At 38.8% G+C, this 23,129-nt stretch overlaps 1 protein-coding gene across 2 annotated transcripts in view; it reads left to right on the top strand.

Moving 5' to 3' along the window:
* The window catches only part of Aoah (acyloxyacyl hydrolase), a 213,642-nt gene that overhangs the window by 142,079 nt on the left and 48,434 nt on the right, over window positions 1-23,129 (top strand). For both annotated transcript variants that reach the window (XM_015490228.2, XM_048786464.1), the window contains exon 13: window positions 12,910-12,992. In XM_015490228.2, coding sequence (XP_015345714.1) covers window positions 12,910-12,992 — 83 coding nt within the window. The remainder of the gene's footprint in view (window positions 1-12,909; window positions 12,993-23,129) is intronic.

The following is a 23,129-nucleotide window of genomic DNA, read 5'->3' as shown; positions in this document are numbered from 1 at the left end:
GGGGAGGGGGGAGGATGGGAAAGGCAGCGGAGCACAACAGACACTAGGATGGCAATTTGTAAATCAATGGATGTGAAACTGATGTGATTCTGCTATCTGTGTATGGGGTGAGGGGGGGAGTTCATAACCCACTTGAATCAAAGTGTGGAATATGATATGTCAAGAAATTTGTAATGTTTTGAACAACCCACAATAAAAAAAATTAAAAAAAAAAAAAAAAGAAAAAAGAAACTACTACTGATTGAGTTTGGGTATAGTTTGGGTATAATCAAAGAAGATTATCCCATAATTATCTCCAAAAGCTACATGTATGTGTGAGGCCAGAATTTCTTTACCTACTTCCACCAAAATGACATATCACAATGACTAAATACAAAAGTAGGTAAATCCAGCTGTCTTCTATTAAGATATCTACCTTTTTCAGAAAAAAAAAGTCATGCTTACATGGAATAGAGTCATTATTATTCAAAATCGATTAGTAATGAAATGTCCATTCAAATTCGCTCATTTTAACTTCTAATATAATAGATGTCAATAGGTCTAACTCACATAAACAAAAGCTCTCCAGGGTCCTCAACAATTTTAATAATGGTTCTGAATTCAAAAATTTGCCACCTCTGTTCTAAGGAGTGACTAAGGACAGAATCTGGAGGATGCCAACATTTAGAGATCTGGGAAGAGAAGATTGAGAAGGGACAGTCTTTAGAGTATAAAGAAAACTAAAATGGCTTAGGATGATTGGGGACGAAGTGAAGCAAGTATTTCCAAAGGAGAAGTCACATCAGCCTGATGCTGCCAGAAGCAGAGGAAGGCAAAAGCTGAGAAAGACCAGTGGTGACCATGGAGACACTTAGCCCAGAAACCTGTCAGTGGGGTGGCGATGGAAGCCTGGTTGGAGAGAAGGTTCAGGAGGTGATGTAGTGAGTGCAGGTGGGCGTGGACAACTCTGATTCCAATGAGTTTTGCTATCAGAGGAAAGCTGGAGGAGAATAGCAAATAGGAAGAGTTTATTTTTAGGTGAGAAATCCTACAACATACTATGGTGATGGGATGTTCCCAGAGAGAGAGAAAAAAGAGATTGTGGAGAGGAATGAGATCCTTGAGAAGGCAAGAAAGAATTGGGCATCCAAGCACACAGAGGCTCCACTCATGGGAAGGACCCTCTATAGATTCGGTGGCTCCTGAAAGACAAGAGTCTCCCTGCCAAATACTATCAAACGACTTCCCCTTGCTTCTACTTATTTTTGACTTCTTCTTGCTTCTAGCTATTTTACATTTTTATATTTTTAATTACTCAGATTATGAATATATTTTAACTTCACAAAAGTGCTGATGTATTTGTTAAAAGTCCCCCTGTTTCACCCAGACCCTTTCTAGGTATTTCCATGCGTGTATTAGTACTTGATGAAATAAACACTTTGTTGGGATTCTCCAACAAGTTAAACATCATGCATAACATAGTAAAAGTTATGCTTTGTTTCAACAATGCCTCTTGGAGCACTTTCCATTCTTGTTTTATGCTACACAGTATTTTGTAGTGTGTTTTGGTTTTTTTTTTTTTCCTTTCCCCTGTCAGGGACATTGAACTTATTTCCAAAGTCTCAATATTCCCAACAACACAACAATGAATATTCTGTACTATATCTTTATGAATATGTATATGGATTTCTTTGGGAAAAGAATTGTTGAATCAAAATATATGTATATTCTTAATTTTTTAAAAGTCTTCCAAATGGACTATCCAAATTTATATTCTCACAATTAGTGTGTGAGAATACTTGTCTCATCCCATCCTGGCCAATACTAGATATTGTCCATCTTTTTAAATTTTTTCCACTTTAACAATATTTTACCATTTTGAGTTAAGCATCTCTTCACAAGCATCTATCCTCATTTTTGTTCTATCTAGTTACCCTCTACTGTGGGTCACAACCCATGGATAAGGGATCAGTCTCTCTAGACAGTCTCTTCCTACTAACCCCCATTGGACTATCTGATCTCCCGCTCACTTATCACAGTCATTTATGCTGAGGGACCTGCCCTTCCAGCATCGACTGTGGGCAGCTTGAGGAAGCAGAGAAATCCCTCCGGAGACAGTTTTAGAGGACTGTTTCTGCTTTATTGTGCAGCAAAATATAGCTTTCAGGGTGGGTATATGCCAATTTACACATAATAGTCATGATAGGCCAGAGGTGATACACACATATCATATTATGGGAATCCAGACACCAAGAGTTTAGAAACTGCCATGAAGGCTGACCTTGTACCAATAGGGAATAAATTTCTGTCAAAGGAGCAAGGAAATTGCACTTACCAGTGTTCTGACAGCACTTCGTCCCCAAACATAGCATTCTGTGTTAGGACTTCTCTGCTGTACAATGAGCAAGATGATAAGCATTCTTCCATGAGGGTCCAGAATCAGGCCCACCAACACATTTACTCACTATCTTCCATTCCACCTGCCCTGCAGCCAGACTGTGAGCATCCCAAGTATGATCAGGTGACTTCATTTTGTAGCCTGAGAACCCAGCACAACATGTGGCACACAGCAGGTATGCCATAACAAAACTGCTGAACCAGTTCATTATATAATTTTACATTTTAGAATGCTTTACAATCCACAAACCTCCTTCATATACATTTTCTCAAATTGCCCAAATCAAATCAGATTTGCTGGAACTAACATTTCATGGGAAACGGCAGGGACGAGGAAAAGGAGTATAAACAGCATGAATTGAATCTCCAACTGCATGATGTGACATGTGTAAAAGTAAATCAGCATAACGAACTCTTGGACTTTTAAGTGTGTCCTATAATCATTGTTCTATAAGAAATTAGCAAAATTCATTAAAATATTAAATCACAAAATCAATATTAAAATATTCATCTTATAATCAACAAATTGGAAAAAATTAATTTAAAAGAAAATTATTAACTCAGTAGCCAAGCAGAAAACATAAAACAAAAGGAAGTTTTGCTAGTAGTAAGTTTGATCAATAATAGATAAATTCAAGCCTCCACGTGAACTTTTTTGTACAGAATGATGTGATTTTTGTATCCTAGGTTGACATAAGCAAATGAACACTCTGCAAATTTCTTTAGTAGAATTCTTATAGCCAACAGGACATGATACTTTAGAACATCTCAATTTTCAAATAAAGATCACAGAGATAATCCATCAATTTTCTTTTTTTTAAAGACAGAGAGAGAGAGAGAGAGAGAGATTTTTTTTTAATATTTATTTTTTAGTTTTCGGCGGACACAACATCTTTGTATGTGGTGCTGAGGATGGAACCCGGGCCGCACGCATGCCAGGCGAGCGCGCTACCGCTTGAGCCACATCTCCAGCCCCATCAATTTTCTTCTAAAAGTATTCTGTCAAATATCAGTTCCACAAAATGTTAAAAGGTATTATACACATTTTCTAAAAGATTCATTAAGTGAAATAAGTTTTGGAAATGCTAATTTAAATAAAGGGAAACAAGTTTATTCAGTGTAAGGCTTATCAGAGCTTTTACATGCCAAAAAACTTTGTATATCTAAAAAAAAAAGGGAGGGGGGTACAACATTGTCTTAGTCCATTTTGCTGCTATTATTAAATATTTCCTAAACTGATTTGACTGCAGAACTATGTGAACTCCGTATTTGTGTTTTATGAAAAAGATAGATCTTCAGAAATTGTTGCTTCACAGCGCATCCTTTGGGAAATGCTGTTTGATTATTAAAATGATCATCTATGTCACAGCTGATCTTTTCAAATTTATAAGCATCCATTGACTTAAGTCTTTAAGTTTTTTCCCACTGTCATGTTCACCCTCATCCACTGGCCTAGAATCAAATCCCGAGCTGGTTAAGGGTCAGGATGGAAAGAGTTAAAATGGCTCTGCCCTCAGAGAACAGGAGAGGAAGCTGTCTTAGTGAGAGGCTAATCTAACAGATAGGCAGCTAGTCTAAGTCCAGCAGCTCATGAATTATTGAACACAGTGCCCATGAAGTCTATTTCCCCATACAGTTTTCCTGCTCCAAATTCAAAATTTATCATGCTGTCCTGCTAATCTTTGCATGTCTGAACTCCCAGGACCTCCTCAATACAGTCATCCTCACCCTGTGAAATTAGCACACTGCTGGTCTCTCGGAATACACAAGTCACTATCTGCATGTTTATCATTCTCAGAGGCTGAATCTTGGTTGTTCTGTGATGCAGTGAGTTAGGAGTTACACGAGGCTCTCTGGCTACTCACAAAGGACTAGAAGAAAATTTGAAAGGCCTTTAATCCATCTCCCTGGCCTCATGCTGGCCTAACCTCCATCCACATCAGAAAGAAAAATATCCACCCTTTTCTCAAAGCTTTCTGGAAGAAAAGGTCCCTAGATAGAGTCTGTCTAGTCTGTAAGTTATCCAATTTTATCTTAATCTACTGCCCTGCCCTAACCCTTCATATCAAATGTTACCATTTATCTCTCACCATCCTGCTGCCAGCCTTCCTAGTCTCACTCTTTTCTGTGACTTATTCTCTAAAATTTAACTTAATAGGGCCTCAGAATTTATGCCCAAACTAGATGTCCCTCTGGAGAGAGTCAAAAATGGCCTAAGAAAGTAAACCAGAACATGATGTGTCACTATTACTTGAAGCATATCACACTCAATTCATCCTGAAGACTTCTGACAGGCTACTAACTCTTTAGGAAAACTCTCCAGGTTCTCCTTTGAGTCAATATAGGAGGCAACCATTTTTCTTTTCTTTTTTTTTTTCTCTTTAGTTGTAAATCAACCTTTATATTTGTCTGCATTATTTTTCGTGAGTTCCATTCTTGATTTTACTTTGTTTTGATTTGTTTTAATGGAATGAGAGTCTTAGAAGACTCTCAGAGAGAGAAGTTTTTGGATATATGAACCAGCATTGGGCAAAGCAATAAGTAACCATTTGACTTGAGATTTATCTATTTTGAATTTTGGCTAGTAATCAGGGGTTCTTGCATACAGTGCCTGTATTGCACAGAGCCCTCCAGTAGATGGAGTGGATAAATCTGGAAATTTCACATGGTTAAACCTCCAAGCCTGCTTCTGGTGTTGAAGATATCAGTACTCAGGCATTGGACAAGGTATGGAAGAGAACTTTCAAGTACCCTTCCTCTGTATCCCAAAAAGTGCAGGTTAAAGCAGTCACCTCTTCTATAGGCCCATTGGTCTGGATTTTGTTGTGCAACACAATGAAAAGAGAGTAACAAAAGACCATACTGGGACACTTAAAAATTCCAAGCGGAGATAGGAGAACAAGAGGAGGATTTGAGACCAGAACAGTCATCACAGTTTGACTTTGTCATACAGTGTGACCTAGCGTGGTCCTATTCATGCAGTCCAGCAGACCTTGCACACAGAGAACGTTCTCTTGAGCCATCCTCTGAACATGTAGGCATCTCAAAATATTCCACTGATTCCTCTCTAGGCTCATAATTCGTGAGCACTCCTTGGGAAATTCAATTCCTAAAATGAGATTATTTATTTGGGATGAGGATGAAAGAAAATAGTGTATTTTAGTTATATAAAATACTTCTAGTGCTTGGCAGAAGAACTTAATCCCCAAATTCTAGATGTTGTGGGAGAAAGGGAATAGTGGAGATTGAATTCAGGGGCTTGTGCATGCTAAGCAAGCAATCTACCACTGAGCTACATCCCCAGCCCTCTAGGCACTAGTTGTAGTTAGAAATATGAATGAATCTGTTGCCAATTGGTAAAGATATCAATGTTTCTTGTAATGAAAAGTGAAACAAGCTGTACCTATAAGATTAATACCCATGCTATTTGCTCTCCAGGGGCAGGTCATGAGCAAAACCATATTTCAGTACATAAATTCCTTTTTTAGAATTATCAAAAATACATTTATGACCAAGTATTGATAACAATTACTTTCCCAAAGGAAACTAAACCTTCTTTATTGACCATGAAATTATTTTAGTATTGAACTCAGATCTAACGTCCATTTCCCATCTGCTAGTCCAAAATATAATAAAATAGTCAAGGCACAGGGTGTAAACCAATCAGTATGTAAAGTATTTGTTTCAGGCTTCTAGGTAAGATAGCAGATTAAACACAAACATTTACTTCTCATATTTGGGAAACTCTACTTAAAAAATAGTAAATGAATTTGTCCACAAGGACAAAGAGAACAGGAAGAGCCAACAGCCACAACATGTTGGAAGCCAGAAACAGAAAGACAAGCTGTAGCTGATAGCAGTTTCAGAATAGCTGCATCCTGAGCTAGTTGGGGGGGAACACCCAGCAGAAACCTGGTTTACACTGAAGAACCCCCCAGAAGACTTGAGGACTGACTGGCTACACTCTAGAAAGGAAGTGAGGCTAAAAGATTGCAGAAAAAGCAGTTAGGCATGCCAAGTACTGGGCCCTAGCAGCTACTGTCCTGGCTTTACAGACTAGACAACTCTTCCCCTGGGAATGTGGTGAACATCCCAAAAGGAGACCCCAAGATGCTAACCGCAGAGTTCCCTGAGAAAGGCCCAGCCAGTTCACCCTACAGCCAGGACCATACTCAAAAAGCACACCCAGAAGCCCACTTCCAAATCAGCTTGTTAGTGTGCCATTTCAATGTTTAAATATAAACCAATAACCCAAGGCCATCAGATCATCAGACATCTAAGGGAAACTTCCAACATGAAAACAAAGGAAAATGACAGAGAGGAACTATGCACTGATGGGTGCAGGAAGGTGGCAGCGGGTGGGGGACTTGAAAAAAAAAAAAAAAACAGCTCTAGGGCCATGGTGGCACACCCTGTAATCCCAGCAACTTGGGAGGCTAAGACAGGAAGATCACAAGTTCATAGCCAGACTTAGCAACTTAGCAACTTAGTGATACCCCGTCTCAAAATAAAAAAATATAAAAGGGCTATGGATGTAGCTCAGAGGTAAAGCACCCCTGAGTTAAATCCTCAGTACCAAAGGGGGGAAAAACCCCTCTAATTAACAGCCTACTTATAAAAATAACTAAAATTATCTTCGAAAACATAAGAAATTACATTCATAAAACAAGAATATGTGATAAAGGAATATTCAGAAAACAAAATGAGTACTTGGAAATTATGCTAGTGACAGCAGATAATTTTGGGAGGGTGAGGAGGAACCAGAGATTGAACTCAGGGGCATTTGACCACTGAACCACATCCCCAGCCCTATTTTGTATTTTATTTAGAGACAGGGTCTCACTGAGTTGCTTAGTGCCTTGCTTTTGCTGAGGCTGACTTTGAACTCATGATCCTCCTGTTTCAGCCTCCTGAGTGATTGGGAATTTTTTTAATAGATAAATTTGTTGAGGATCATGAGCTCTCCTTGGATGTACTAAAGGAAACAAATTCCTATTTTAGTGAAAATGCCAATAGAATAACACTTTCACAAGTTCACATTTTTGTGAGAGCACATTGATTTAATAAGTTGAATACGCAGTGATGACGTCACTTCTGTGATGGTGGCTGTTGTGTTGACTATTTCTGCTCTCCTAAACAACGAATACAAGATAGCAGATAATTGTAAGGGAAGAGTTGAAAGACAAAATTGAGAATAACATTCAGAAAAGTAAGAAGAAAGACAAATGAAATTAAGGCAGAAGAACTAGGAAAACTGAAAGACCAGTTCAGATAACTCAATATCCAAAAAAGAGTTCTAAAAAAGAAACATGGATGTCATGAATTAAATAATCCAAGAATATCTCTCAGAATTGAATAACATGAATTTCCAAGATTTGAAAGATTCCATCAGATGCCCAAAATTGAATGAAAATAGAACCACACCAACTAAACACCTGCTATCATAACATTTCAGAACTGTTTAGTCAGTTTTTTTTTTTTTGCCACTGTGACCAAAAGACCTGAAAAGAACAATCTGACACTCAATTTCTGATGCCTCAGTCCATAGATGGCCAGTTTCATTGCTTTGGTGAGGCAGAAAATCAAGGCAGAAGGCGCATGATGGAAGAAAGCAGCTCAGGACCAGGCCACCAGCAAGCAGAGAGAGACTAAGCTCAGCTCATCAGGGACAAAATATATACCAGAAAGGCACACCCTCCAGTGACTCACCTCTCCCAGCCATACCCTACAGGCTTACAGTTATCACCCCATTAATCCATTCAAGTGGATTCATGTGCTGATTAGGTTAAGACCCTTCTAACCCAATTGTTCCACCTCTAAACTTTTTGTTGTTGTTCCAGAAACAAGTTGAATGTTTTGCTTATTCCATTGCCAAACATTTTTCTTTTAAAAATGTTACATGAATCCACCTCTAAACTTTATTGCATCATCTAATACATGAGCTTTTGAAGACACTTTATATCTAAATCATAACAAGAACACTTGGAACAAAGTGCTACTACAGGCTTGCAAAACATTGAGACACAGAATGGCTTCAGACTGACCACTGGGGAGCTAGAAACTAACAGATACATTCCTTCAAAGTTCTCTGGGAAAATTGTCTCAACCAAATTCTACAACCAAACTGTTCTGGATATCTTTTGTGTCACAAAATATTACGAATTTTAGTGGTTCAAAACAATAACCATTTTCATTATATCCCATAATTTTGAGGGTCAGGAATTCAGGCAGAACTCAGCTAGCCAGTGCTTCCTGTCCATATGACATTGACCATGGTTTCTCCTTGGGATTCACCTAATGGCCAGGATGAGCTGGGGGATCCAAGATGGCTTCCCTCACATGACTGGTGCCTGGGAAGGGGCAACTAAAAGGTTAAGACCTTACTTTTTTTTAGCATTTTTAGGCTTATAGAAAAATTGAGCAGAAAGTACAAAGAGTTTCCACATACCTCTGCGCCTTCTCCCTAAATTCCCCTATTATTAACATCTTGTATTAATGTGGTACATTTGTTAGAAATGAAGAGCCAATACTGATTCAGATTAGCATTTCCTTAAAAAATCCACTGTGCTCCATCTATTCATTTTTCCTCCTCCCACCCAAATTCCTGGTAACCACTAATCTTTTTACCTTCTCCATAATTTTGCATTTTCCAGAATGTCATAAATAGACAGTCCCTGACCTACTATGGTTCATCTTGTGAATTTCTTCAACTTTATAATGGTACCAAAGTGATATGCATTTAAAAGAAAAATGCACTTTGAATTTTGATCTTTTCCCAGGCTGGTGATATGTGATTTGATGCTCTTTTGTGAAGGTGAGCAGCAGTAATGAGCTGTGGCTCCCAATGAGCCACACAGTCACAAGAAAAAACAACCAATACTCTATCATGTGCTGTGTGGCTAAGCTGTGATAGATACTTGGTAGGTTCAGTATATTAAATGCATTTTTTGACTTACGATATTTTCAACTTTAAATGGGTTTGCTGGGACATGTTTTCATTGTACATCAAAGAGCATCTGTAGTTGGAATCACAAAGTATGCAGTATTTTCAGGTTGACTTTTTTCAATTAAAATATGTATTTAAAGTTCTTCTTCATCTTTTCATTGCTTGACAACTCATTTCTTTGGATCCCTGAGTATCCCACTGTATGGATACACTATAGTTTGTTATCTGTTCACCTACCAAAAGACATCTTGGTTGCTTCCAAGGTGGGATCTTCTTATAGCCCCTCTAGCAGGGCAGTCAGACTTTTTATATGTCAGTTCAGAGCTCCACAAGGCAAAAGTTGCCAGGAATTTTAAAAGCCAGAATCAGCAGAGTGCCACTCTATTAGTTGAAGAAGCCAACACAGCCCACATTCAAAGGTAGAAGTGTTGAGGCTAATGTGACCATCTTCATGCTGCCACATAAAGTCAGATGGCCAAATTACAAATTCTAATGGTCCTGGAGGCTAATTTCCTTCACCTTTGGGGTAGCTTGGCAAGAAGCTGATCCATCATGGGGCTGGAATTGATCCTCAGCACCACCTAAAAATAAAAGCATTGTGTTGTGTCCATCTACACCTAAAAAATAAATATTAAAAAAAAAGCTGATCCATCATGTATGAGGCACCCCCATTTTCACAAAGCAATGGCCTGTATAGGAAATTTATTATTGTGTGGTGATGGTTGTTATTATCACCATTGTCATCAACTTCATCATCAGAGTGACTTAGAAATACTTCAACCCTTTTTTCCTGAATAATATGTAGAGTGCCAAAGAGTGAGGTTCTTGTCTCAGAGGTGTCGAGTTCATCTGTGTCCTAAGACACCTTTGGATAGGATGAGAGTTCAGGGAAGAGGTAAACTCTGATACTTCTTCACTTCAAGTTTTTTTTCTCACCAAGTCCCATTAATTCTACCAACATTTATATTACAGTGTAAGCTATGTTTCCAGATCCACCTTACACCTCACCAGCAAGCAAGTCAATGAATAAAAGCATTTCCAGATATACAAGTGCTAAAAAAAAAAAAAAATGAAACTACTTTCCATCCACCTCTCAGAGTTATATAAAAGTGTTCTCCATCCAAAATAAGAAAAGTATAGCCTTTCAGGAAATCAGATGTCTAACAACCCAGTAGGATAGAGAAGGGAGCTCTCAGGCTACCCACTGTGCACCAGGGTGAAGACAACAAGCCCAAACTAAAGCAAACTGACAGGCTCTAGGAGACATTTCCACAAGATGACAAAATTAATAAACAATCTGACATACAGGGCAGGGCATATCAAAAGGAGATGAATATGCACTACAAACAACTGTAAAAGATTTGAGGATGAATTAATGATAAATACAAAAAAAATCATGCAAAAAGAATTTAAAAAGACCAAAAATTTAGTTTTTAAAGTATGTTACTTAAAGATAAAAAGAAAAATCCCCCCCACCCCCACAATATCAAAAGACTCAGCCAATTAAGGTTAAAATTGGTTGCCTCTGGGAATTGGGAAAGAGGCAAAAGTATGATATTGCTGTTTATTATTGCAAGTCTTAACCATTCAAATGGTTTGGCTCTATGAGGCTCATCTTTATCCTAATTCACCTTTCAATGAGACTTCCTGTGGCCACTCTAATCCTAATCTCCTTTCCCCCTTTTTAAAAATAGAATTTATTACTTTTTATTTTTTTACTTTTTTTCTAGAATATAGTTTAGTTATTTATAATATTTAGTGCTTTTGATGTGTCTTTTGCTACTGGAATGTCAACAACACAGAGGCAGGAATCTTTGTCTTTTTCACTTGCCAATATAACCCAATTGTCTACAATAAACAGTGCCTGGACCATACAATATGCTCAACAAACATTCTCCTAAACTTTATTTTTAAAGCTCTGTGCATGGGTAGCTTGGATGATAATAATGATAATGATAATAATAAAATGTATCATTCACTTCAAAATTCTATCACAAAGCAAAAATTTTGTACTTAAAATATTGCTCAGACATCTTAGTCTCCTACTAAGAAGTGTTATCATTAGTTTTCTCAGACTTCAAGAAGAATTCTACTACCAATGCATTCCAAATGCCCAAACATGGTACATCCTTACCTTTCTGAAGTATTTGAGACAGTTGCCAAGCATTGTAATACAATTATTAAGATTTTCATAATACATAAAATAGAGGGTAATTTTACATAAGGTTGTGAGATATGGGCTTATCAGAATGAAGAAAAGATACATTTGAAGAGTAATGGAATATTTATAAGTTGAATTATTATTCATTAGTTTATACTTGATCTTGTTTCAAAAAGAATTTTAGGAAATCTATAAAAGTATAGACAACATAACATTAAATTACATTTAAATTAAAAGCTTGGCAAAAGAAATTAGAAAATCAAAGATGAGGCAAAGGAAAGCCAAGAAAATTGCTTAAAATATGTATAATTATAGCCTGATACTCTCGTCAAATTTGGCTCTAGCTCTGTGCTCATTAATATTAGATTCAACTATAAGTAAAACAGATTCAACAGATGGGTGGTATAAATAAAATAGTACATGAATTTATTTTTCTTACACAGAAAAGTACAGAGATATGCAGTCTAGAACTAGTATAGGAGCTTAACTCCACCGACTCCCCAGGGATCCAGGGTTCTTTCCACTGATCTCTACTTTCCCAGTGTGGACTTTTTCCCCATAGTCCAAGATTGCAGCATTCTTATTCCAGGATGGAGAAAGAGGTCAAAGAAAGAGCAAGAGTTACCTTCCAATTGTGTTCTAAGAAATGTTCCAGAAACTGCCACTGGATATTTCTAATTCCATTGCATCATTCAGAATTTGGTGACATGGCTGCTCCTATCTGCAAGGGAAGCTGGGGAATGCAGTGGTCACTCTGAGATAATGTGGGTCCTGCCTCTATTGCAATGCACAAAGGGGAGAATGGATCTGGACACAGGAGTTTGCCATAGCTTCAGAGCAACCAGAGGAAGAAAGAAAATATGGTCAGGTTCAAAACAAAAGAATTCATAAAGATGAATTATTCCTCGAAAAAATTATTGCACTTGTTGGTAAAAAGATTAGAAAGGGATTATTCCAAAGGTTCATACAAAAGAAGTTTGATATCTCTAGCAGTACTCTTACCATATCAATGGCACTCATTTCATTGAATTGCTTCTCATAACTCCCAATAAGATATTTGCAGTTTAGAAAAAAAAAAAATCAGTGAAATTTCAATCTTCTGAGTTCATTTTCACCATATTTTTAAAAATCATGTCAAAAATAGGTTTCTTTGCTGGGCACAGTGGCACATGCCTGTAATTCCAGCAGCTCCAGAGGTGGAGGCAGGAAGATCACCAGTTCAAAGCCAGCTTCAGCAATGGTGAGGCTCTAAGGAACTCAGTGAAACCCCGTCTCTCATAAAATACAAAATAGGGCGGATGTGGCTCAGTGGTTGAGTGCCCTTGAGTTCAATCCCAGATACCAAAAAACAATAATAATAAGTTTCTTTGAACTTCACCATTAAATGTCCTGACAGTAAGTACATAAATACATATATTTGTTTCAGAATTGAAGAAAAATCTATTTACCTTCGTTTACGGAGAAGAAACCACTGTAACCACAGGGACTACCAGAATATTTCAAGAAATGGTATGTAACTTTCCACGTAAGCCTTCAACAAAGTGCTATAATCATTGGTTTTACTTTGTAGGTGCCACAAAGAATTAGATAAGGATAAAATGAACAGTCTCCCTTCCAATTCTATCGCCCTTTCTGAGCAAAGTTCTCTGGGCTAACAGCCATCTATCTACAGCAAAGGAGGACAAGCACAAGATGCAGTCAAGAAGGCAGTTCAGTCAATTTAACAGCAAAGTTCTACAAAGGCCAAGGTATAGGGTATTCCAAGCTCAGCTGGCAAGATCTAAATAAGCATTAGCAAGACAAAGGCTGAGCAAAGTCAAGGTCATTGCAAAAGCTCTACTTTCAAAACGGTGCAAGTCCCCCAGGTCTCTGCCAAGGTAGGAATTTTAAGTTTTATTGTTGTAGGTTTCCACCTCTCACCTTGGACCTAGAGGTGGTCTATTGCTACAAGAACTTGATGAAACTCCTGTTTGACAAACTAGAGCCTGGCTAATGCTAATGAATTGCCATGTAATGTTTTGTGACACCAGAACACAGATATGGCAAACAGTGTGTGCAGTGCTACTCGATCTTGCTGAGCCTGGGGAACACACTACTAATCAACCTTGGCACTTGGGCCTGCTACACCCAGAGTCTGCCTAAGCAGGTCTCACAACGCAGCATGTCTGACAATCATCATCGACAGATTAGAGCTGGCACATGAAGTTAAACCTATTTGCCATCCCTGTGCCATCTCTAATTAACTTAAGATGTGGAGGAATTTTCCAAGCCACATGAGTTTTAACTAAATACGCTGCCTACAACTAATGTATTTCCTAAAATAAATATTCTCCTCCAAATAAGTGTTCTACCATTCTAAGAATAACAGATTTAAAAAAAAAAAAACTAATAAATAGTAGCTGCCATTTACTGAGCCCCTACCAAGTGCTGAGAACATTTTATGTATAATTCAGTTAATCCTTTCCATTGCAAACACAGTCAGACAAGTAGTATTATATTTCCTCAGTGCTAAGAAACCATTGATTGTTAGAGTACTGGGGAGTGTTGAGCCAGGGAAAAGGGAAGGAAAAATTGCAATGTTCACATTGATTGCAGAACTCAACCCAATGATTGAGTGTGTTAAAATTTATTTCTAAGAATGGAGGAATTATAAGGCTATTCACACTGTTGCCTCTGAGGAAATGGAGACACAGATAGGCGGAGAATCTTGTGCCAGGTCACAGAGATAGTAAGTTACAGGACTGGATCTTCTACCCTGGTTGTCTAACTCGACTCAGACACCAACAAAGATAATCAACCATTAGTCTATGACCTGAGATGATCTTTAAAAAGAAGTCGACCTTAACCTCTCTAGCCGATCATTTCTGGGCAGTACCATCGATCCTAGCTGTGAATCATTACAGGTATGAGCCCCGGCAGCAGTACTTTCTCTTTTCCTTTAGTAAGAAATTCAAAAGCCTCAATGCTGTCAAACACTGTCTTTCAATACAGACTAAAAAACAAAGAAGTAAAAGCTCATCTGTGTGGAATATTATGCAACTCTAGAAATGATGGCTAACAGTCTATTTTTTTATTTAGAAGAATAAAACTTTGCCAAAATATAAAACTGGATATTATACTTCAATTTCTACCACATAAAAAACAGCTGTATCTAAGAAGAAAGATTGGTAGAAAATATACCAATATCATCCATTATGTTTGATAAATATAGGTGATTACTACCCCCTCCAGTCTTTTCTGTTTCCAAAAGGTTTCATTTATTTGTAGCAATAACCTGTTTAAACTTCTAGAAAATAAATTGAGTCTGGAAATAGTAATGGACTTTCGCAGGGTAACAAGCTGGGTAGTGTAGAATACTGAGACAGAAGATTCTATGAGAAATGCAAACTAGAGGTTGTTCTCTCTCCATGCGGCTTCCATGCCCACATTTCTCTTTGCTGAGACCCAGACATGTCAACGTCACTTTCCTACCCATAATGAATACAGTAGCCTTTTATAAAATCATAAAGACCACAATAAGGTACTCCAAAAGGTTCCCTGGACAATTGATAGTGGAGGGTTCTCCTTGTGTGACCTGTCATAACTGACAACATTCCTTTAAAATTCTATTGGATGATACAGGGAGAGAAAAGGGAAATGGGAGGAGGATCTCATGGTGAAAACATGTCAAAAATGTGATGGATACCTGTGTGTTCTGCCAGACTTCATCTAATGAATAGATACAGGGGAGGAAGGGATATTTCTTTCCTTTTCTTTGAATTTGCAACCTTAAGAAATGTATAAAAATGTGCACCTTGTCTAGTATTACTTCTTTGAAGATGCTTCTTGACTTTTTTTTCTAAGAATGTAATTCTAAAAGGATTCTTTTTATTTATTTATTTATTTTAGATTCTCGTAGTTACTCATTATTTGATGCCCTGGTTTCATTCTCCAGCCCCTCTTCCTATTTTCTGTTGCTTTTCCTTGCTCTGGATTTTCTTTTGATATTATGCAGCACGTAACCTGACTACCCACGCCAAGTTATTTCAATTACTCCCCAAGGTTTTTATTAGATATAGGAAAAATCAGCTTTCCACGTTCTGCATATTTATGGTGCTGCACTGATTTTTTAGAACCAGCCAGAGAGAAAGGGAAGAAAGAGTTGAATGGAATATTAAAGCGTTTCTTAAAAATTGTATAGTAAGAATTAAAGGAAACAGCTCCTATTTTCTTCTTGACCTTTATATAAGAGATCTCAAATTTTTCTATAGCAACCTCTCTGTTATAGAGCATTTTAAACTGTAAAATGTGGAAGTCATCTTTAATTCAGGGAATAATTTCCTGGCATGGAGGTTAAGAATGATCAGGTTCCTGCCAAGTTATCTTTATGATCAGCAAAGGACATGGTTGGCAGTGGCTCTTACAGTTTCCAACAAGACGAAATAGCCCAGGGAAGGAGGCAGCCAGTGCACTGAAGGGGGAAAGGGTCAAAATGCTGTGGAGTTGGCTGGCTTCCCACAGAACACCCCCTTACCACCCAGAGATGGAACGTGAGGTCTAGAGAACAGAGAGCAAAGGTTTCCCTCTCCTATTGCCTCATAAAATCTTCTTTCTTTAAAGTGCAAAATAGTAAAGGTTTTGAATTTTGGCCCTGGAATGGGTGTGTGTCTTTGGTCAGGCACTTAATCTTTCTGATCCTGGTTCAGTAAGCACAGTTTCCAAAGACCACCTGGATCTTACTGTGGGTTGGCTAGATGACAAGCCAGCTTGAGAGGGCCCTCCTTCAACTTGGCCTTCTCGAGGGGAAGAGAGAGGTTACACCCAAAATGAGTTAGGAGAATGGAAGGGATGGTTGCCTTCTCTTTTGCAGTCCTACTCTGTTAAACCCAGTTTCTTAAACTATGGCACATGATATTGTAACTGCATCATAAAACCAGGTGCATGATAGACCTAGAAGGGGCCACCACACACAACAAGGATAATGACAATATATACCCCAACAGCACGGGGCTGCTGTAGGTTGAGTGAGAAGCCACAGGGCTTCCTAAAGCTGGAGTGCCACTGAAATGATTGTTGCAAGCTCCCTCTTACTACCTGTACTTTCATTTATTCATTATTTTCTAAATCAGTCGTTTTTTTCTATATTAATAATTTTTCAAAGAAACAAAATAAGAATGAATTTTAAAAACACAGGAATAGGGGCTGGTGTTGTGACTCAGGGAGAGTGCGCTCTCCTAGCATGTGTAAGGTGCTGGGTTCCATCCTCAGCACCACATAAAAATAAATTAATTGATTAAAGATATTGTGTCCAACTACAACTAAATATATATATATATATTTAAACCACACACACACACACACACACAGGAATAGTAGGAAGAGGCACAGCTCCCCATTCTTGAGGGCAGCAGAAGGATGTCAAGAGTTGGACATTGAGGCCCCTGGGGACAATGGCAAGCAGGAAGGTAACCAGGATGAGTGAGGTACCTGATGGACTTGGAGTATCTTTCAAGAAGGGGCTCCCTCTGAGAGGAAAAGTCTGGGCAGGGATAGGAGTGAGAAGCTAAGGAAATTGGCGATAGCAGTTCTGAGACTGATGGGAAAGCTGGGACAAAGGACAGAGGAGGGAGCCCTGGGTAGTGGAATGTGGCTTCAGCCTACAAAGGCATTTAGGACTCTGCTAGAGGAGCTGAAGGAACCAAAAGGAAGGGCAGGGTTAAGGAGGAAAGGAGTAAATGCTGAATCCCTGATAGTAAAGGAGCTGAGGAAAGGAAGAGGCTGGAAGGAACCTTGGCTGGTTGAACTGGGAGTTCTGGACTGTACTGGGGTCCAAGGGTAGAGGAAAAGCAGATAAGAGTCTTCATCTTCTCTCCAGCAAAGATGTTCACCCCTCAGAGACCAGACCACAAAAGAGGCAGTGCCAGAGAGTATCCAGCCCACCTAGGAGGCTGTCAGGGCAAACATGAGCCCTAAGCCATCTCTCATACCTGAGCAATATGTTCTGCTCTTTGGGACCTGGGCATTATTCTTGAGCCTCTTGCTCGGTGAGGACTCGGTAAATATGAGCTCTTATTTTGCCTTCCTTGTCCTTGCCTGGTTTAATGCTCCCTCATTCCCAAACTCACAGGGCCAACTGCTCCATTCAGACCCTATGTTCATGCCTATGTTCTTGCATTTTCTTGAACTTGTGGTTGAGTTATTTGCTTTAAGACCGGCTTCTCAGCTGAACAGGGAACAGGAGCCACATGGGGCTGACATTTGTATTTATAGCCCTGAGCTCAAAATCTGATGCACATAATAGGGTCACACACCTTCTTAACCTGAATGTTTCTCAGTAGTTACATTTAACCTATGCAGAGACAAAACCCACAACTGGCAGGATTATGCTTCATTTAAAATAAAGGGTAGGAATGACTATGAGATATCCACTTGCTCCTGTTACGATGCCGTTATCAAAAAACAAAAGACGAGTGTTGCTGAGGATGTGGAGAAACGTACCCTCATGCATTGTTGGTAGGAATGTAAAGTGTATCTACTTTATAAAATAATATAGTGATTCCTCAGAAAATTAAATATTGAACCAGCATATGACCCAACAATACTACTTCTGAATATTAATCCAAAAGAATTGAGAAATGGATCTTAAAAAGATATCTGCACTCAGTTCATTGAAGCATGATTCATAATAGCCAAGAGGTGGAAACAACCTAACTCTCCATCAACACACAAGTGAATAGTGAAAATCGGTATGTAAACAAAATGGAATAGTATTCAGCCTTTTCAAAAGAAGGAAATTCTGCCTTTATGCAACATCTTGGATGAACTCTGAGGTCATGATGTTAAGTGAAATAAGCCAGTGACAGAAGGATTGCATGATTCCACTTTTATAAGGCATCTAAAGTTGTTGAACTTATATAAGCAAAGAGTAGAAAGTTGGTCAATAGGGTCTGGGAGGGAGGAGAAATGGGGAGTTGCTATTAACAGGAATGCCATTTCATTATGCAAGATGATTAGGTTCTAGACAGCTACTATGCAGGAACATGCCTATAGCTAACGATACTGTATTGTACACTTAATAAATTCCTGAAGAAGGTGATTCCCTTGTTAAGAGTTCTTACCACAATAAAATTTAAAATAAGTAGATAAAAGCAAGATAAAAAGATAAAATAAAGGGTAGAAGGAAGGCAAATTGTTAAAATGGTATGAAATATAAATAAAGTAAGTATAAAGTATCCATAAGGCATATTCTTTCAAAATAAATAAGACTCATCTGTTTTTAAAATCAAACAAATTCCAGTCCTGAATCTCCATCACCGCAACACACCCTTGCAGAGCAAGATGCTGTGGTGGGTTTATGGGGTGCACGGGCCCTCTAGTTTGCACATGAGACGTCACTGGAATCTTATGCCTTTTTCAGTGACAACCTTCCCCATTTTGTTTTTGCAAGTTTAGCAAAATGTTTTTGTAAACATTTGTTTGGGGGAGGATTTGTTTCAGAAATTCAAAAGTGTTTAAATGCATGTTTTCCCAGAACCAATCTCCCATCCACACAGAGAAAGGCATCCCCTCTCTGGGCACTTACAAGGAGAGTGCGAGGGGCAGGGGACTAGCTTGAAGTATCCAGAGATGAGGAGTGGAGAACTGCAACACCCTGCTGAAGCACAGTGTTTGAGGTCTCACCCCCTCATCCAAGCCACCCCCTCAGCCCCTTGCCTCAAACTAAGTTTGGTCTCGAACCTCTTAGGTTCTTCACCCTCCCCCAGCCCCACACTCCACACTCTGAAAATACTTCATCTGGCTTGTTCCCTTCTTCAGAGTTTGGTTAAACCGTCTGGAGAATGGGAGAGAATGGAACAGACCTAGAGAAACTAGGAGAAAGGGGCAAAATTCAAGATGGTCTAGGAAATCCATAATCAGGTCATATATAGAAAACAGTATTGAGAAGACTACGTGGAAAAGATTGGGAGAGAAACTTGAGCAGGAAAGGTGAAGGGGGAGTTTCTAAGAGGGGTTGAGTAGGAAGGCCCTGGAGGGAAGGAAAGACAGAAGAAAGGGGATTCTTGCATGAAGCAGGGAATGTGTGACCATGACAGCTATGTTGTGAGGAGAGCCCAGTACTCCTTTTAGATGGCTGCCTGAACTGTCTTCCCAACACATCGCTGCTCTGATCACAAGCCACAGGAGACTACTGGCAGACAAGGTTTCCATCAGCATAAATTACATTACCTTATCTGTAAACTACAAACACAGGACAACTCACTCTTATCTCTCTCCAGTGAAAAACCAGGGGACACACGGGCTCTAGATTCATTAATTCTTTATAGCATCATTAATTCTGCTAATATTTTTGAGCACCAGTAACAACAACCAGCACAGAAGATAAAAAGACTTTTATCTAATGTTAACGCATGCATTGATCTCTAAGTCCTGACCTCTGATTGGCTGATTCTATGAACTCTGTGAGTCATTTCTTCTTTGTAAATTTCCCTATGGGTAAAATAAAGGATTTAAAGTTGATGAGTCTCAACTTTCATCCAAGCTTTCATCCAGGCTCTATGAGTTTGGATTGATAAATCAGCTAGCAAGCCACAGGCTCAGACAATGCTTTTTTTTTTTCTTTTTAATTTGTTGCTGTCATTTAAAAATTAAGCGTGTTACTAAAAATTCAGCTTTCTGTTCATCTTAAAATATCACTAGCTCTGGCAACACTGGGCCACACTCTTGCTTGGCAACAATTGCTGGGAGGTGGACTTCCCTTGAGGTGCAGTATATGCTATGCAGTCCTGTTCTGCTCATGTATAGCTGTTGGACCCTATGGACACTTGAATTTTCAACCCTCTCTCAAGTGGCTGGAAGTAGCTGGAAGCTACTCAAGTGGAAGCAGGACAAGGCCTTCAGGGCCCAGCAAGTCAGAAAAAGTTCCAAGAATAAAGATAACTCTAGAGAGTAGTCCAGACCCTAGGAGTTGAGGGTCCTGGATACACCACTTCAAAATGTGCCTCTTCAGCATGAGGATTATTTTGAGTTAATAGCCACTTGAGAACTTGCAGACAAAAGAAAAAGTCTAAAGCAATGAATGCATACGTTTTCCTTATGCACAGGAAATGTACATTTATTAAGGAAATTTTCATTAAGAAGAGGACTCTTAACAACCTGTATTAGTGGAGAAGACCTCCAGTAAAACCTGCATAAAAGAGTTGCTTACAGCCAGGCACGGTGGTGCATTCCTATAATCCCAGCAACAGAAGGATTGAGAGTTCAAAGCCAGCCTCAGCAACAGTGAGGCACTAAGCAACTCAGGGACCTTGTCTCTAAATAAAATACAAAAAAGGGCTGGGGATGTGGCTCAGTGGTTGAATACCCCTGAATTCAATCCCCAGTACCCTCACCCACAAAAAAAGAGTTATTTACAGCTCTTCCTGATCACATTCCCATAACTTGCTTCCCTGACCCAAAAACCAATCCTTTTTCCTTTAACCTAAAATGGTATATAAACCCAAGTTCTAACCAGCCCTTTGTCTTGTTCATTGCTAGGTGCTCCCATGTGTACATGTGCTCCCAAGAAGTACACATGTTAATACACATCTGCTTATTTTCTCTTGTAAATCTGTCATTGGCCGGTGGATTGTATAAGGCCGCAGTTGGAGAACCTGAGCTGGGTTCAGGAAAAGATCTTGTCCCTCTCCTGCAGCTGCCTCTGAAAGCCTTCTGAGTACATCAAGGAGTAGTACACTCTGCTGCTAGACTTAAAGAAAACTAACAAAGGAGCATGCTTCCCCAGTGAGCAAGAGTATTGTCAAAGGAGCTAGCCTTGTGCCCAGAAACACCACTACTCCACGCCAGAAAAAAAAAAACAGGTTGATGTCCTTTCAGAACCTAGTCAGTTAATCACATATTTCTAGGAAAATTGCCAGAGACCATGAATTAAGATCCAATTCTCCAGGCCCATCCTTAGCAGAGTGAGTGAATTCAACTGCAGAGATGTATGAATATCATTATTATTATTATTTTCACATTTATATTTTTTATATATTTTAGCTAATACTAACTATCTTCTCTAAGACACTATGACAAGTACTTTACATACTCTACCCACATTTAATCTATGAAATAACTCCATTTTGCAAAAGAGGAAACTGAGACTCAGAAAGATTAAGTAACTACAGTCCACTAGGTCATCTGTAGCAGATCTTCAACTGTATGTGTCTCACGCTGAATGCTATGGTCCCAACCATGCCATACTGACCCCCTTTCAGGTTCTGGCCTTAAAAGTCACCATCTTGCTGCCTTGAATAATCAACACCTGTCCTGGACTTAGCTGAGTGTCAGAATGAGACACCTTCATCCAACGTTCTATGCGAGTTCTCTTTGTCAAAAGTAGTCTCATCTCCTTGGAAAGGAATAGAGGCAAGAAAGAGAAGTAAAAGAAGAATGAGCAGACAAACTGCAAATGAACTGGAAAAATATATATATTAAGCCAGGCTTAGCTGAATTCAGTTACTTTAAGATATCACCGTGGTCTGTATCTGGAACAAAACAAGTTTTGTACCTTTTAGAAGCTAACTGAGCTTGTGCCATTGTTTTCTTTCCAGAAATTGAATAACCTGAGTTTAATCATGAGGAAACAAAAAAAAACCCAGATTGAGAGACATTTCACACAAAGAATTGCATAGTACTGCTCATAAGTGTCAAGGTCACAAAAGATAAAGACTAAGCAATCAGTCCAGATTAAATGAGACTAAAAAGTCTTGAGCTAAATACAGTATGAAATCCTGGATTAGATCCTGGATCCCGAGAAAGTGCTCATTAATGGACAATTAATGAAAATTAAATGAGGTCTATAGATAAGACAGTAATACCCATGTTAATTTCTTGATTTGGGTCATTGTATCATGATTATTATAGATGTCCACATTTAGGGAAACTGGGTGAAGGGTATGTGCAAATCCTTTATTCTATTTTTCCAGACTATTAGCAATTATATCAAAATGAAAAATTTAAAACAATTTTTTAAGAGCCACAGGGGAGCATTGGAGAGGAGCACAGAAGTCACCTTTATCAAACTGAAGTAGGCCTTCAGAAAGTATGTGGTGAGCCCAACTACTGGGTTGAGTATTTGGTCTCAATCCAAAACCTTGACAGACGATGACAGAATTATTTATAACAGAACAACTAGGACATTTCTGTTTGGGGAGCTTTGACACAGTGTGGTCACAGTGACAGAGACAGATTTTAGAAATAATTTTGAAATGCTTGATCTAAAAAAAATGCATATAGATACATTTAATGCCCACAGGTGTCAAAAGCTGCTATTTCTCATCAGGATCAAATTTATCTCCAAGATTCAGTGTTTAATTATAATAGAAACTTTTAAAAAGAGAAATATCCCAATACGATACATCTAAAGTGCCACAATCCACCCTTTTGCTACTTATTATTCCCATCTTTCATTCTTGCAAGATTTTAGGATTCAAAGGGTCATTAAATGATGAAGACAGTCTGATTCAAGTGGGACTATTTCTTAGGATTTATTTATGCAACCCATCTAGGTCGGAGCAGGACCCACGACAGAGATTATAATATAAAGAGTATGGACTTCTGATCTCTCTGTTTTGTCAAGATGTTCATCTGTGCGGCTTGTGTCAGCATACCTACCGGGGCGGGGTG

Source organism: Marmota marmota, unplaced genomic scaffold (assembly GCF_001458135.2).
Source record: "Marmota marmota marmota unplaced genomic scaffold, marMar, whole genome shotgun sequence".
Lineage (NCBI taxonomy): Eukaryota > Metazoa > Chordata > Mammalia > Rodentia > Sciuridae > Marmota > Marmota marmota.
Note: the sequence above shows the minus strand (reverse complement) of the source record. Positions and strands in the feature narration are given on the sequence as shown.